At 28.9% G+C, this 16,679-nt stretch overlaps 1 protein-coding gene across 1 annotated transcript in view; it reads right to left on the bottom strand.

Annotated features, from left to right (window-relative positions):
• Positions 1-1,034: 1,034 nt before the first annotated feature.
• Positions 1,035-16,679, bottom strand: part of dysf (dysfusion) — a 78,844-nt gene continuing 63,199 nt past the window's right edge. Inside the window, exons 5-10 of the mRNA XM_065515663.1 lie at positions 15,553-15,786; positions 6,582-6,766; positions 6,276-6,382; positions 5,992-6,145; positions 3,377-4,740; positions 1,035-1,643 (exon numbers count right to left, since the gene is read on the bottom strand). Of these exons, the coding sequence (XP_065371735.1) occupies positions 1,615-1,643; positions 3,377-4,740; positions 5,992-6,145; positions 6,276-6,382; positions 6,582-6,766; positions 15,553-15,786 (2,073 nt within the window). The 3' untranslated portion in view covers positions 1,035-1,614. The remainder of the gene's footprint in view (positions 1,644-3,376; positions 4,741-5,991; positions 6,146-6,275; positions 6,383-6,581; positions 6,767-15,552; positions 15,787-16,679) is intronic.

The following is a 16,679-nucleotide window of genomic DNA, read 5'->3' as shown; positions in this document are numbered from 1 at the left end:
TATCTTCTATCTTCTATCTTCTATCTTCTATCTTCTATCTTCTATCTTCTATCTTCTATCTTCTATCTTCTATCTTCTATCTTCTATCTTCTATCTTCTATCTTCTATCTTCTATCATCTATCTTCTATCTTCTATCTTCTATCTTCTATCTCCTATCTTCTACCTTCTATCTCCTATCTCCTGTCTTCTATCTTCTATCTTCTATCTCCTATCTCCTATCTTCTATCTACTATCTTCTATCCTATATATTTTATCATCTATCTTCTTACGTATGTCGCCGCATCACGCTCAAACGCGTCGACCGGCGACCTTATAGGTCCTATAAGGTTTATTTTAGGTTTGATTGAAACCTAAAATCGCATGTGTGCGATAAATAAATTTCAAGATGCCATAAATTCATAGCATACTTTATACAAATATTTTTGAATTCAATTATTTTGTTCACAAATCTTTTTTAAATATTTTTATAGCTATATATCGATACTTTATTCAAAATTTTAATAAAAATATATGATAACTTGTCCAAGTTATTAAGTTTATTTAAATAACAGTCCACTATTTAATTTTTCACAATTATTTATAAATCTAGAACCCAAACTTACCCAATTCCGGTTGAAAATGGCGTTAAAATTTCATCACTCTCTTAACTCACCTCAATTCAAAATTTCAAATAAATCACCCACCATACTAGTTCAATATTTTCTTTACAAAATAAATAAAATTAAATTTTATTTGTTATTTCTTGAGTTAATTTGAATTAATTAAAAATTAATAATAAACATATTTATACAAAATTTAAAAAATAATAAAGAAGATACATAATATAAAATAAAATATTTTAAAAATTAATAATACATTTATTTAAATAATATTTATAATATAAAATAACTAAATATAATTAATTAGACATACCAGGTATGTTGGTTATTGCTTTTTTTCTGTATGTTTCTATATGTAAAATTTGTTCAGTTTTGTTTATTTATTTAAAATAAAAATTCTAATATTTTAAAATATTTTTTTCTTTTTGCAAGACTAAAGCAATTTTTATGTATGTTGTGTTAAACTTAAGCATTGTACTTCTTATCTAAAATGAATATTCATAGTTTATGGTATATTCATTTAGTTTATAAAAACAAATTGCACTATTTTTCCATTTAAAAGCTAATTTATGTGCTAGATGCCATAAAAATAAAAATAAATTACAATTATTTTTTTTTGTGTTTTTTTTTCAATTTACATTTGTTTTATTTTTGTTACAGTAAAGTTTCATTAAAATGAACTGGCCAGAGTCCAAAGAGTCAAGGGAGTAATTTTCTAAATTTAAGAGTAAGTTTTTTAAAGAAAATTTTTTAAATTTGCAAAATTTTTGTATAGTATTGTTTAAATGTACCAGACATTCATAATTAGTTGGTAAGTTTTCGATTTTATATAAAATTGTTTATAGATTTATTAACTTTTGTAACCTGCACTTCCGATTAGTTTGATTTTTTTTATCTATTGATTTGAATTTTGGGTTTTTGTACATAAATTTATGAAACAATTGAATTCTGTTTTAATTAAGCCATGTTTTCAAGACGAATGTAAATCTTTTTCTGACTTGACTTTAAACTGTTTCAGTGACCCTCATGATGATTTTCGGAATCTGTAAAGAAAAATAAATGAAATTATAAATTTTGAGCAACACTTGGAAACAAATTAATGTAAGACTTCATTAAGTATATAAATATATATTCTGGGTTCGTGTGGGGTCTTGGCTATAACCCTCTATATGTTTGTTAGTCCGTGGAAATCCATATCATGATAAAATTTTTAAACTGAAATCAATAATTTTCACTCAATATGTTTGTCATTATCCTGATTTGGGATTAAAAATCAGCAAAGGTTTCAAAATGTTTGGAACATTTCCGAAGTCGATATAGCCATGTCCGTCTGTATGTTGAAATCAACTTTCCGTAGCCCCCAAATAACTTGCATACATGATTCATACATCAATATATCGGGAATTCTTCCGGCTCGGTTGCTATTTAAAATCGACAAAATCGGCCCACAAATGGCTGAGATATAAGGAAAAAACCGGGACACCCTAGATTTTTGGCATATTTTTTATCTATATCTGGATTACTAAGTCATTAATATAGACAATATGGATATCTAATGATAGATATTTCAAAGTCCATTGCAACGATGTACATAAGGCTATAGTAAGTTGGTCCTACAATGGGTCAAAATCGGAAAAATATTTTTTAACCCGAATTTTTTTTTCATCAAAAAAATTCTTTTTCCAAATTTTTTTTTTAAAATTAAAAAAAATTGGAAAAACCTTTAAAAAAAAAATTAAAAAACAATTTGGAAAAAAAAATTTTAATTTTGTTTAAATAAAAATATTTAAAAACAAGTACGAAAGTATGGTCGGTCAAGCCCGAACATATAATACCCTACACTAAGTAAAAGAGCAAAAACATTTTTCTTTTAAAATTTCAATAATTTATATTTTTGAGTGATTTTCGGAAGTGGGCATTATATGGGGGCTATGACCAATTATGGACCGATCACCATGAAATTAGGTCGTGTGATTTATGTCTATATTAAAGTTAGCTATGTTAAATTTTGTGTGTATACCAACATTTTTAAGCGATTTATGCACGTTAAAGTGATTTTCGATAGCGGGTCTATATGGGAGCTATGACTAATTATGGACCGAACGTAACAAAATTGGATGACATGAATTTTGTATATATAAATCTTATTTGGAGCGCAATTTGTGGAGATACATTTATAAATTAAACATTTATGACCGATAAAGTCCAATTTCGGAAGGACATTTGTATGGGGGCTAGGTGAAATAATGGACCGATTTCAGCCAGTTTCAATAGGCTTCTTCCTTGCGCCGAAAAACTAATATGTACCAAATTCGAAATATCTTCAAAATTGCGACCTGTACTCTGCGCACAAGGTTTACATGGACAGCCAGCCAGCCGACCAGACGGACGGACGGACATCGTTTAATCGACTCAGAAAGTGATTTTTGGGCGTTACAAACATCTGCACAAACGCATAATACCCTCCCCACTATGGTGGTGTAGGGTATAAATATATATTTTTAAGTATAATTTGGTGAAGGGTATATAAGATTCGGCACAGCCGAATATAGCTCTCTTACTGTTTATACATCCCATTGTACTCGTAGTATCAATAGTAAATAGCAAAACACAGCCTAAATTATAGATCCAGTAAATCAGATGAAGCAACATGATCTGATTGAAATCAATTCTTCAAAAATTGTCACAACTTCCAAATTTCCTCCCGCTCTCCTAATCTACGTCATGCTGTTTACTTTTGCAATAAATAATAGGATGAAATTTCTTGTTTACTCACCATTTGAAGTTGTCAAATCATCAATTCTTTCGCATTTCGTTTGTACTTCCAAACTTTCACTTCTCTCGTGTGGTATCGTTTCGGGTAGACTTAGAACACGTTGATTTTGACTGGATATCAGATGATTATAATGATCCGAAGATATCATATGAGAAGTCCAGGCAGGCGGGCAATGGGGATGATGTGTAGGATGGCTTGTATGATGTACATGATGTTGATGATGAGGATGATGCTGATGATGAGGATGATGGTGATGGTGGTGAGGATGTGAAACAACAACGGGCAAGCCTTCGGAATTTAAGCAGGTAACACATGAATCCACCACAGGCACCAGCTGATCCGGCATCCATTCGAAAGAGAACGCTGAACCCAAAGTGTGAACACCGGTGGCACAGGTCGGACCCACAGAGGGTGGTGCACTGGTGGGTGTGGGTGGTGTTGTCGTTATACAAGGACTTAGTTCCTGTTGAGAGGATGAGGAATTATCCAATGATAATTTTTGATTACTTTCCGACCAGGGAGGACTGGGATTCCATTGATCCATAAAGTCGGCGGGATCGGGTGGCAAGAGTTTGTTCAGCAGACGACTTCTGGTAGGTACAACAGTGGCAAATATCACCGATGAATGTGAATCGGCTCGATGGGTGTGCACTTGATACACCGAATCCATTTCATTTTGCAACTCATGTTGCGGCACTTCCGAGGAGTTTTCCTGCAAATATATAGGTTCCAATTTACCCACCGCTCTGCGTTTAGCGGGCGGCGAGGTAGTTCTACTATGACTGGCACAGGACAGGGTATAACTAGTGGCTGCTGAGGCATGACTGGATATAGAACTATTCGTACTTTCACAACGCATATCACCGGCGGCATTCGATTTGTTGGATAGAGGCGATCTGGAGGGTGATATGGAATGATTTGAAATTCCACCCAATTGACTATAATCTACCGGCTCTATGCCACCATTTGTGGCTTGACTTATATTCATATCGTTTACAAAATTTTCTCTATTCGTCTCCAGCATTATCTCACCGCCGTTACCGTTTGTTCTCTGCAGCACAGCTGTGTCTGCTGCATGAAACGTACCATAGGGCGGCATGTGATGATGATATTGGTGATGATTATTTGGATGATGTAGGGCTGTGTAGGGTGATCCAACCACGGAGGTGGGCGAAAACGCCGATGTGGGCGTATGATGGTGTATATGATGGTGGTAATAAACTGATGTAGGATTGCCGGCTGTGGGAGGTGTGGCCGGTACACGAGTGCCACCATCATAGGGAAGACCGAATTGGATTTTTGACTGTACGGTGTAGTAGTGATAAAGCCATGAATTGAGTATCATAACAGAAGCTTCGCGTTCGCTGCAGAGACATTAAATAAAATTATATTTTTACATTTGATCTTGAAAATATGTATTTTAATGTTATTGTTTATTGTTTTAAAAACAGCTTTTTCATAATAGAAAAGATATTTACAAAAAAGTTACAAAAGTAACTTTTTTTAAAAAAAGACTTCATGAAAAAAATTTTTATAAAAAGCTTTTAATGAAAAAGTTTCCATAGAGTTTTTATAGGAAAACCTTGTTTTCATACAATTATGTTTATAAATGTTTTTTAATAAGAAAGCTTTCATAAAAAAACTTTCATAATAGTTTTGTTTATGATCAAAGCTTTCATAAACATTAATTTTCATAAAAATTTTTAAAAAGCTTTTTTCATAGACATTTTGTTCATGTAAAGCTTTTCAAAAAATTGTATTTAATAGAATATTATTTTCGAAAAGCTTTTGTCATATATATTTTTTTTTAATTTTTTAGACAAATTTTTGAACTTTTTTAATATTTTTTTTTATAAAAATGATTTCATAAACGATTTTTTCATTAAAAAACTTTGTTAAACATTTTTCATAATAAGCTTTCATAGAAAACCATTTTTATAGGTTTTGTTGACATTTTTTTCATGAAAAATTTATTTCATACAATTATGTGTTTTATAGAATATGTTTTTTATAGACCTATTTTTAATAAGACAGCTTTCATAAAACATATTTTTGACTATAAAGCTTTTTTAAAGTTTTGTTCATAAAAAACTGTTATAAACATTTTTTCATAAGTTTGTATTGTGCTTTTCATGAAAAAAGGTTTATGAAATCTTTTCAATAAAAAGCTTTTTTCATAGAAAAAGTTGATTATTCATAAAAATTCTGTCATAAACTTTTTTTTATAAAAAACATATTCTTTTATAAAAAAAACCTTTTAATGGAAATAATTGGACATTTCTTCATGAAAAGAAAGCTTTTTTAATATAAAACTTTTTTCATAGAAAAGTTTTTTTCAGAGCTTTTTGTATTTAAAAGCTTTTTCATAGTTTTTATAGAAAACTTAAAAAAAAAATTCTTCGTAGAAAAGCTTTTTTAAAAAAGCTTTTTTCATAAAAATAACTTTATTCACAAAAACAAAGGTTCTCTTATGAAAACGTTTTTGGTTTTATAATAAGCTTTTCTGAAATAAGCTTTTTCCATGCATAACAAAAAAAATAGCTCTGTTTTTTTTTTGCTTTTACGAGACATTTCGTAACAGAATCTTTAATTTTGTTTATCTTCAAAATACTTACTTTAATACTTGATTGGTACAAACAATGACTGGTTGTTGGTTGGTGTCTTGGGCATCTCGAACTTGTAATACAACATGGACCCATATAAAATCACCTTGTCTACGTTGCATACGAACTAATAAAATACATGAACGATCTTGTTCTGACTGAGTTACTAAAATTAAAACACAAAAAAAGAAATAAACAATAAATGAAAAGATTTGAAAAAATTGTCTCTACGTTTTAATAAATCAATTTTTAAAAAGTTAATAATAAAAAGCTTTTATTTGAAATAGAAAACTTACTAAGTCTATGTTTACTTTGAGCCTCTCGTAAATTATCCGAATGTATTAGACTATACCAGGATAAGCCCTGAATATCACATCTTGTATAACCTAAATGAAATTCGCCACTGAAATACAAAAAAAAATAACAAATACCAAAATTTTTTCTTTAATAATTTTTTAAATAGAACAGCAACAAAACAAAAAAAAAAAAAACGTTATACAAATGTCACAATATTGGCCTTCACAAAATTGTTTTAAAATTTAAAAATTTAATTTTATTTCAGTTTTTTTTTGTTATTTTTATTTAAAACTAGTTCAACTTACTTTTTGTCAATGTGTGCTATTTTCATGTCCATTGAATGTATCGTTGTAAAGACATTTGTAGCTCCCTGCACTACACATTCTCGAGTCTCTGGCATGGCAATTGGTGTGCAAGTTGCCAAGAATACGGGTTCGTTGCGACTGCAAAGTGGCAAAAATGACAAATAGTGACCCTGAACCAGTACAACCTAGAATAAAATAAAATAAAACAAACAATTCATTGAATATAATGTTATGGTTTAATTTTTTTTTTTTTTTTTTATTTTTGTTAAATTTTTTTTATAAGATTTCTATGTGTGTAATATTGCCAAAACGTACTGCTAAACTATACATTTCCTAATAATAAATTTATTTTTTTGTGTGTATGACTACTTGCAGTACATGGATTTTAAAGTTACAATTTACAAAAATAAATAAAAGTGAATGTTTATTAATTTTTCTTGGTGACTGTTTGTTTATATCTACAGTTTTATTTTTTGAACATTTTGTAGTCTACATGCGACAGTTTGTCATATTTTTTGCTGGCTTTATAATATTTATGTTTGTCATAAATAATGGTGGTATTGGAGAATCCAATTACAATTTAATTTAAGAAAATTTAAAGTATTTTTCTTAGAATGGAGTAAGTTTTCAAGTTAAAGTAATGATATAGGAATTTCTTGTAATTATTTGGAAAAATATTGAAAGAAGTTGGATTGTCATCCCGATAATAGATCTTCTATTTGTATAATTTATTGGTTGCATTTTCCACATACATATAAATCAGTGGCGGGCACTCATAGCTAACAGGCGCCGACTCTTCATCGACTATTTAGATGTACACAATACGAAGGTTATCAAAATTCGTTAAAATTATCAAAAGAAAAAACTCTGGAGAAAATTCGTTTTCATTATTTTAATACATTTACTAATGTGTTTCGTTTCGTTTGTGCCGACCACTGACATAAATATATTTTATAATCATTCCCTTTATAGTTTAAACCCATAAATAATCATGAGCATAAGAATAAAAATCATACAAGATTTCATCGTTGCTTTTTTTAAATAATTTTTTTAATTTTTTCTTTAACAACATGCAACAAACTACGTAACTGAGACATTTAAAACATTTGTTGCCACACACTCTTGGCTGCATTTTTTAAGGTTTTCGGTTTATTTTTTTTAATGTTTTTTATTTTCAAAATGCTGAATTATTCATCATTCTTTTGTTTGGTTTCGAAAGGAAGAAGATTGAATGAATGAATTGTGTTGAGGTTTAAAGTGAGCTCAAGTGATTTATAAACTGACAAACGATGACAGTTGTTACTGGTTGCCGTTTATTTATTTTTATTTTGTTGTTTTTTTTTTTGCTGTAAAGCTGAACCACATGTGTGTTGCATGTAGGCAACAATGGGAATACATGTAGAAGCAAAAGAATAGCAGAAACGTGGACCAAATGGGGGTGGGATTTTAATATATTAATTTTAGGCAACAGAAAATTTAATTTTATTATGAAGCTTTTTCATATTATTATTCCCATAAAACTTTTAAATACCACATTTGTTCATAAGACAAATTTATTATAAAGAGCTTTTCTATGTATCTTTCACAAAAACATTTTTTTTTCAAAAGCTTTTCTGTAAAACTATTGTTTCATAAAAACGCTTTATTATTAAAAGCGTTTGCCATTATAAGAGATACCCTATTTAGATAGAAAAGCTTCACAGAAAGTTTTTGTCATGATATTTTACCATTTTGAAAATTCCTCATAAAACTTGAAACAAAAATTTTATTTTCCATACAAAATTATTTAAAAAAAAGCTTGAAAAAAGATTTTTTTTATATAAAAAGCTTGCTTTTTTCATATTATTTAAAAATTACCTTTTTTCATAAAAAGCTCTTCCATAAAATACTTAAACGAAAACATTTTCATAAAATCCTTTAAAAAGCTTTTTAAAAAAAGCTATTCCATAAAATGCTTTTCCATAACAACTTTTTCCCGAAGGAAAATTTTGTATAAAAAGCATTTTTCATAAAAAAGCTTTTCTATGGATCTTTCCAAAAACTGTTTTTTCATAAAAAACTTTTCTAGAAAACAATTTTTTCATAAAAACGCTTTATCATTAAAAGCTTTTGCCATTATAAAAGAAATTTTTTTCGATAGAAAAGCTTTACAGAAAGCTTATTTAAAAAAACGATTCCATAAAAAGCTTTTTTCATAAAATACTTAAAAGAAAACATTTTCATAAAAAACCTCTTCCTTTTCCATAAAAAATTTTTTCATAAGAAACATTTTATAGAAAAATCTTTTTTCATAAAAAAGCTTTTCTATCTTTCCAAAAACACTTTTTTTTTCATAAAAACGCTTTTTCATAAAAAGCTTTTGACATTAAAAAATCTACCTTTTATCGATAGAAAAGCTTTACAAAAAGCTTTTTTCATTATATTTTGTCAATTTGAAAATTTCTCATAAAACTTGAAACAAAAACTATTTGCTTTTAATGCACGTCACAGAAGTTGTTTTGTATTAAAAGCTTTTTTAATAAAAAAGCTTTCCAAATACACTTTTTTTCATAAAAAGCTTTTCTATCAAACTATTTTTTTCATAAAAACGTTTTATCATTAAAAGCTTTTGTTATTAAAAAAGCAACTTTTTTCGATACAAAAGCTTCACAGAAATCTTTTTACATGATATAATGTCAATTTGAAAAAAATCTCATAAAACTTGAAACAAAAACGTTTAGTTTTGTTTCATACAAAATTATTTAAAAAAAACATTGTTCACATTGTTTTTCAAAAGTTGTTTTTTCATAAAAAGCTTACTTTGTTTCATATTATTTAAAACATATGAGCAAAAAACCGGGTTGTCCCGGTTTTTTGCTCATTTCTTCTCGAAAGCATGTCTGACAGAATTATTGAAGATTTGGATCCCGAAGATATCTGGGGTCTTCAGAAAATTGATTTCAACAGACAGACGGACAGACTGATAGACAGACGGACATTGCTTAATCGACTCCGCTATCTATAAGGATCCAGAATATATATACTTTATAGGATCGGAAATGAAAGATGTAGAAATTACAAACGGAATGACAAACTTATATACATATACCCTTCTCACGAAGGTGAAGGGTATAAAAAGCTTCTATAAAAAGCTCTTCCATAAAATATTTCTTAAAACATCAAATAAAAACTGTTTTATTTTGAATACATACATTTAACTACGCCACAGTTTATTGTAACCATTAAACAAACCTCCACATTAACAAAGGGACCCAAAATATAAAAAAATAAAAATACTGAATCAAGACACACACTACGTGTTCATGTTGCTGCAGCATTACAGGATCACAGCAGTAGTCTTGTTACCAGTAGTCGTCACATTATGAGTTACAAACGTCAAAAATTGCAATGATCGCCAAAAACTGATAGTGTCACAACGCAATGAAGTTGTGTATGTTGGCTGTTTGGTTGCACTTTAAGGTTTTTTGTTTTTTTTTTGATTTTATTGTTGCTGCCGATGCTGCTGTTAACTAGATACGGTAGCCGTAGAGATGCTAACGATGTGAAATAACTTGGTTGGTTGACAGCATGTGGGCGTCTTTATCATTTAGTAACACAAATACTCACATACACACAATCTACGAGATATACACTGAAACTGAGTGTTCAGTGTAAACGGGGCTTAAAAAGATAACAGTGTAAATTTAACATAAACTTTAAAGAATAATGTTTAATTCAACTATATTATTTTAATACAAACGTTGTAAGAAGAATAAGAATGATCTGTTTTTTTTATAATATTCATATAGAGCTGGCAATAAATATTAATTATTTCCAATGATTATTTTTGAATTTATTATGTGCACAATTTCAAACATCCTTCCTTTTGCTATTTAAAGAAGAGAATAAAATTAACCAATTATTTTAACGCCCACTGGTTTTTCCATCTTTTTAATATGAAGACTAGTAAAATAAAATGTTGAAGTGTAAAAGACTTTATATAATGTTGATGAATATTAAGAACAACTAAGAATATTTTTTTAGTTGGTTTCAATGGGTTAAGAATTTGTAGGCAGCATAGAGATAAATTGTTGTGTTTCAATTATTTTTATAAAGTGTATATTTGAGTTGAGAAATGAGACTGTTTTCTGTAGGATTTTTTATTATATAATAATTGTTGCAGTAGACATATTCTAGTCCTTGCTAACTTGATATACACAGTGGGAGTGATTGTAGAAAAACGGTACTAAATATCTTAACATAGTTTACAAAAGAGCCAAGTCCACTTATAATTTGACAAATTTGTTACAATTTTACTTATTGCATCATTTGCATAAAATTTTGGAAGTTTTATTTTGTGAGTGATCGAGACACTATTAACCAAATAGATCAGGTCCCACCTGAAGACGAAAGGCATGTATGTATTTTCCCGTCCTTCCTATATAAAGCATTTGTCCTAATCAATCTAGCAATTCTCGTTTAAAAATAATCCAAATCATGGTTCACTGAACATAACATTCCTCTGTTGGACTATAGAGCTTGCAGTCTGGATTTAAACGCAATGCAGAATTCGTGGCCAGAATTAAAGCATAAAGACAGCGTGTGGAATATATGCCAAATTTTTAGCTTCTTTCATATTATTTTAACCCAAAATATTCCATGCCTTACTTTGTCATTTATATTTAAGTGTTGTACTTGACAAATTGCTTTAGCATTGCGAGTTTTAGCTGAGTTGTGTGCTGCTTTGAATTTCTTCCTTTCATTGATTATATTCCAAGTGTCGTCGGATAGCACATCTTTAAAATTTTGGTCTTTAAGACCTAAAATGTTCCGAGGCAGCATCTATAAATTAGTTTTTCTTACTTTACTCTTTATAGTCATTGCTCGATGTTGACGACAATGATTTGCTCAAAGTGTCTACTTATTTGTTATATTCTTGTCACAGGTGGAATGTTTCTTGTACTAACTATATGTAGGTGGTGATCATCCTAGTTTACCTGGGATATATAAAGTAAATTGTCCTTTATTTGCAGTACAAAGAGCAAATACGTGTTAAATGATTCAAATTGAAGTCAACTAAGTTATTTTAAAATTATTAAAAGCCTAACTATGCCATAAATAAGCTGTAAAAGTTAATAAATACAGAAATATAATATTAAGGGGAAAGTAGGCTCCAAAAAACCTATGCCAAAATTCTTAAAATGTTCTGAAACGGTGAAATACATAATGCACGGCTCAATACGACTTAAAACAAATTTGGGAAAGGTTTTTAATAAATAAACTTTTATTAAAGCTTTCTTTATGAAAATATTTTTTTTTATAAAGAAATCCTTTTCAATTTTTATGAATTTTTTTTTCATATTTTTTAAATTTTTCTAAACATATGTTTATTAATATAATAGATAACAAAAAAAATCAATTTCAATAAAACCATTCATATTTATAATAAAAAAGGACAAAAAATCAATTTTTATACTGTCAAATAAATGTTTGCACATTCGATAAAATATTAAGTTTGTGATACATTTCCAGGGTTTTAGCTGCTAATATATTGTGTGTTCAACTTGAGCATCAATTACGGCTACCCATTGAGTTGATTAGCTTAGGGATATCATATTCCAAGGGTATTTTGTCCCACTCTTCTTTAATTTATTCGTTTGATTCTTTGGCGATATTTTTACCACTTTTTTCTTTAAATGTACCCACAAATATTCGATATGGTTAATATCAGGACTTCGGGCAGGGGTATCAATAACTTTTGTACAGTAATTTCTAGTAATATTTGTATTAAAACTTGTTTGAATTTACCGGGTCAACAAAACCGAATTTCAGAATGATAGCGGTTAAATCGGTTTTTAAAACATCAACATAAACTTATTTCGTCAATATTTTATCCAAAATCCTGATTACCCCTACTCCCTTACTGAATATACAACCCCATACCATAACTGAAAGCTTTCCAAACTTAACTGTAGGAATTAAATTTTTGTTTTCTAGAGCTGCCAGAGGTTTTCGCCAAACTTTTTGGATTCCATCATGACAGTACAACATTATTTTTGTCTCATCAGAAAAAATTTAATCGTCCCAGTACTCTGGAGGGAGAAAAATCTTATAGAAAATCTTAATCGTTTCTCAATATTTTTGATTTAGAGCAGGGGTTTTTTTCCTAGCCATTCCTGAAGAATATTTGTGTTTTAGTAGCACATTTCGGAGTGTTTCATGTGATACTCTTAGCCCATAATCATTTTCCACTTGCATATTTTCCTTTATAATAATTAAAATACAAAAAGGATAATCTTTTTCGAGAAGCGATTTCCTACCATTATTTTTATTTAAATATAAAGTCACTTGTAGAACTTAAAAAAAAATATTTTTTAACTAAACGCTATGCAACCTCTTTCAAATGCGATAACATTCATAAAAAGGCCTATTTGCACAAAATTCGAGTATATTTAACCAATTTTTTGTTTTCTTCACTCAGTATGCAAAGATTTTTTTGACACCATTCATATTGAAAAAACATATATTTTTGTTGTTGGTGTTGTAACGCGTTTGTCAATTTTAAATATGTTGGTGGAGTCAGATAGTCGTAAGAGGTCCAATAACGGAATGTGTGAAAAAAAAACAAAAATGTAATGAATTTATTTTTGGAATTCTTAAATGAAAATAAAATTTTAAAAATTAGTTTACTGTGCAAAGATATTTTTGACAAACTGTATATATATATTTTGTGGGATCGCATATCAAAAATGTAGAAATTACAAAGGATATACCATTGCTATTCATGGTGAAGTGTATAAATATAATCTTCTTTAATGTCTCTGCAGCGAACGCAAAGTTTCTACACCGAACTGTCAAAAATCCAATTAAGTTATCAGAATTAACCCCGTAATCGTGCTGATTTTAGTAAAATTTAAGTAATAAGTTCAAAAAACAATATAGAATGATATATTCATTTACTCAAGGACAAATGTAACCCCATTCATTGTGTGTGTGATCATCAGGGAAATTGGAATCATGCAAATGCATGTCAAAGTCCATTTTTTTATAAAAAAAAGCTTTCATAAAAGTTTTTTTATTATAAAGCTCTCATACAAAATATTTGTTTACAGAAGCTTTTAATGAAAATGTTTCTATAGCTTGTTTTCATACAATTCTTTTGTTCATAGAAAAGCTTTTTTATACATTTTTTTTAATAAAAAAAGCTTTTAAAAAAGGTTTTAGTTTTTAATTTTTCATATGCAAAGCTTTTTAATGAAGCAATTTCATAGCAATTTTGTTATCATAGAAAATTCTTTTCATAGAAGTTTGTGCAGATGTTTGTAACGCCAAAAAATATTAGTCTAACATCCACCTTAAAGTATACCGATCGACTTAGAATCACTTTCTGAGTCGATTAAACGATGTCCGTCCGTCTGGCTGGCTGGCTGCTCGGCTGGCTGTCTATGTAAACCTTGTGCGCAGAGTACAGATCGCAATTTTGAAGATATTTCGATCAAATTTGGTACATATTATTTTTTCGGCGCAAGGAAACTGGCTGAAATCGGTCCATTATTTCACCCATACAAATGTCCTTCCGAAATTGGACTTTATCGGTCATAAATGTTTAATTTATATATGTATCTCCACAAATTCCGCTCCGAATAAGTTTTATATATACAAAATTCATGTCACCAATTTTTGTTACGATCGGTCCATAGCTCCCATATAGAAAAATCACTTTAACATGCATAAATCGCTTAAAAATTTTGGTATACACACAAAATTCAACATAGTTAACTTTAATATAGACATAAATCACACGACCTAATTTCATGGTGATCGGTCCATAATTGGTTATAGCTCCCATATAAGGCCCACTTCCGAAAATCACTCAAAAATATAAATTATTGGAATTTTAAAGAAAAATGTTTTTGATCTTTTACTTAGTGTAGGGTATTATATGGTCGGGCTTGACCGAAAAAAAAAAAATTTTTAATCGGAAAGCTTTTATCTTAATTTTTTTTTATTAAAAAAGGTTTCATTAAAAAATGTTCATAAAAATCTTTCACTGAAAACTATTTTTTATAAGTTTTTCATAGATTTCCTAGAAAAGCTTTTTTTAAACAGTTATGTTTTTCATAATGTTTCTCATAAAACTTATTTTTCACTATAAAGCTTTTTTAAAGTTTTGCTCACAATAAAACTGTTAAAAAGCTTTTTTCATAAGTTTGCATTACGCTTTACAAGAAAAAGTAGCAGTAATATGGAGACGAGAGGTTGATTTTTAAGATGCGAAACATTCATTCTATAAACAGCGCGATTACGGGATTAATTCTGATAGCTTACGAGCTCAATTTTGATTTTCATATAAATTATTATTCGGAATGGTAATAATAAAACATAGTATATATTTATGACAACCTTTTCGCGATCGGCCCAACTGTGACTTGTAATAAATGGTTTTAGCTAGAAACTTGTTATTTAAACAATGAAATGTGTCGGAATCATTTAACATTTATAGTATTTTTTTATTAATATAAGATAGTTTTTTATTACTTTTTAAGTTATTGAATCGATAAGATTGTATTTAAGATTTTTTTTTGTTAATAATGTTATGTTAATTATCAAATCAAAATCAAGAAAATCCATTGAATACTAAACAGCAAATATGTATTTTATAGTTTTATACAGCATAAACGTAAAATAATAATAATAAAAATAATTTATCTCTAAATAAACAGATTGTATAGATTACACGCAAACGTTTACCTTGTTATACAGTTGTAGCTAAATGATATGATTTGAGAAAAACAAAAAAAAACTCTGAACATTAACTACATAAATATGTATGATATGTAGAAAAAAAATAATATAAATTGCAATTCATGTTTAATTCATGGGGGTTTTGATTTCATTTGAAATAAATAAATAATTATAGAGAGTGAGATTTAGTGTTTGATCACACTGTATATTTAATTTTTATTATTATTTCTCAGTTTATTTTACTTACCTTTTGATCACCAAAACGCATTTGTCTGCGTGCATTACGACTAACATTCATGCGACACAAAAACATGCGATGTTCACCCTCGAGATTTGAAATGGCAGCAGCTGCCGCCGCAGCTGAATTAATATGTTGGCCCGGTTGGGGCGGCACATTGCGATTCAGTTCAGCCTGTATGGCAGAATGATCCTGTTTGTCAATGATGTCGTAAACAGAATCACCATGAATTAAAAGATCTTCCTGTGAAGAAAAAAAAAAAAACAAAATATTTTTATTTATTTTAAAAAGCTTTAAGTAATTGAACTTTTATTTTTTTTAATTTGACCCCTGGGTTCATTTACTTATTTTTTTTTGGTTTAAAGTTCAAAACCAAAATTATAAATATTTTATTGAAGTTTTGTTGGATTTTGTAATTAATTCTGGGCAATAAAAACCAAAACAAACCAAACAGCCAGTCAATAGTAGCAAAACAAAAAAAAAAAAAACTCCCTTTCAAACTTTTCTGTATTTTTGTCTGTTTTATATTTAACTTATCAATAAATCTTTGATATGTGGCTTTTGGCAATGGCCATAGACATACAACGACACACCCAACACCCGTTTTTGGTGGTGGCTAATATTTGCGGCATTTGCCACATGTAAGTGTTGCAGCTATTGTTGTTGGTACTTTAAATTACTAGCAAACACTGTCTATAAAAGACATGTAACATACTCACTCATATGACGGCAGCAACTTACATAAATACATGCACGTATGTATGTAAACGCTGATGATATTCAAATAATCTATAGCGGCCAAAGATACAGAAACCTTAAGAAAAAATATTTCTGCTTGCATATCTGCTATTTTGTTAAACATTTTGACATAAAGCCCATTTTTGTGGTGTTCAACTGTCTGCTTTTTATTTCTAGTTCTTTTATTTTTTTTTTCTAATTTTTAAGACTAATTGAAGTTTTCTGGCTCTTGTTTAATTTATTGCATGTCGAATGTTTCGTATTTCTTTTTAAACATTTCAAAAAAAAAACATTTATTCTAGGGCAAATTTATCATAACAATGACATAATAGTGTAGTTTAATTAAATGCTGTCTTAAGGCGTGTCAATATGTTTGTTAGTTATTTTGTTTAACTACT

This window comes from Calliphora vicina, chromosome 1 (genome assembly GCF_958450345.1).
Source record: "Calliphora vicina chromosome 1, idCalVici1.1, whole genome shotgun sequence".
Lineage (NCBI taxonomy): Eukaryota > Metazoa > Arthropoda > Insecta > Diptera > Calliphoridae > Calliphora > Calliphora vicina.
The sequence above is the reverse complement of the archived record's forward strand: the minus strand, read 5'-3'. Positions and strand labels throughout refer to the sequence as shown.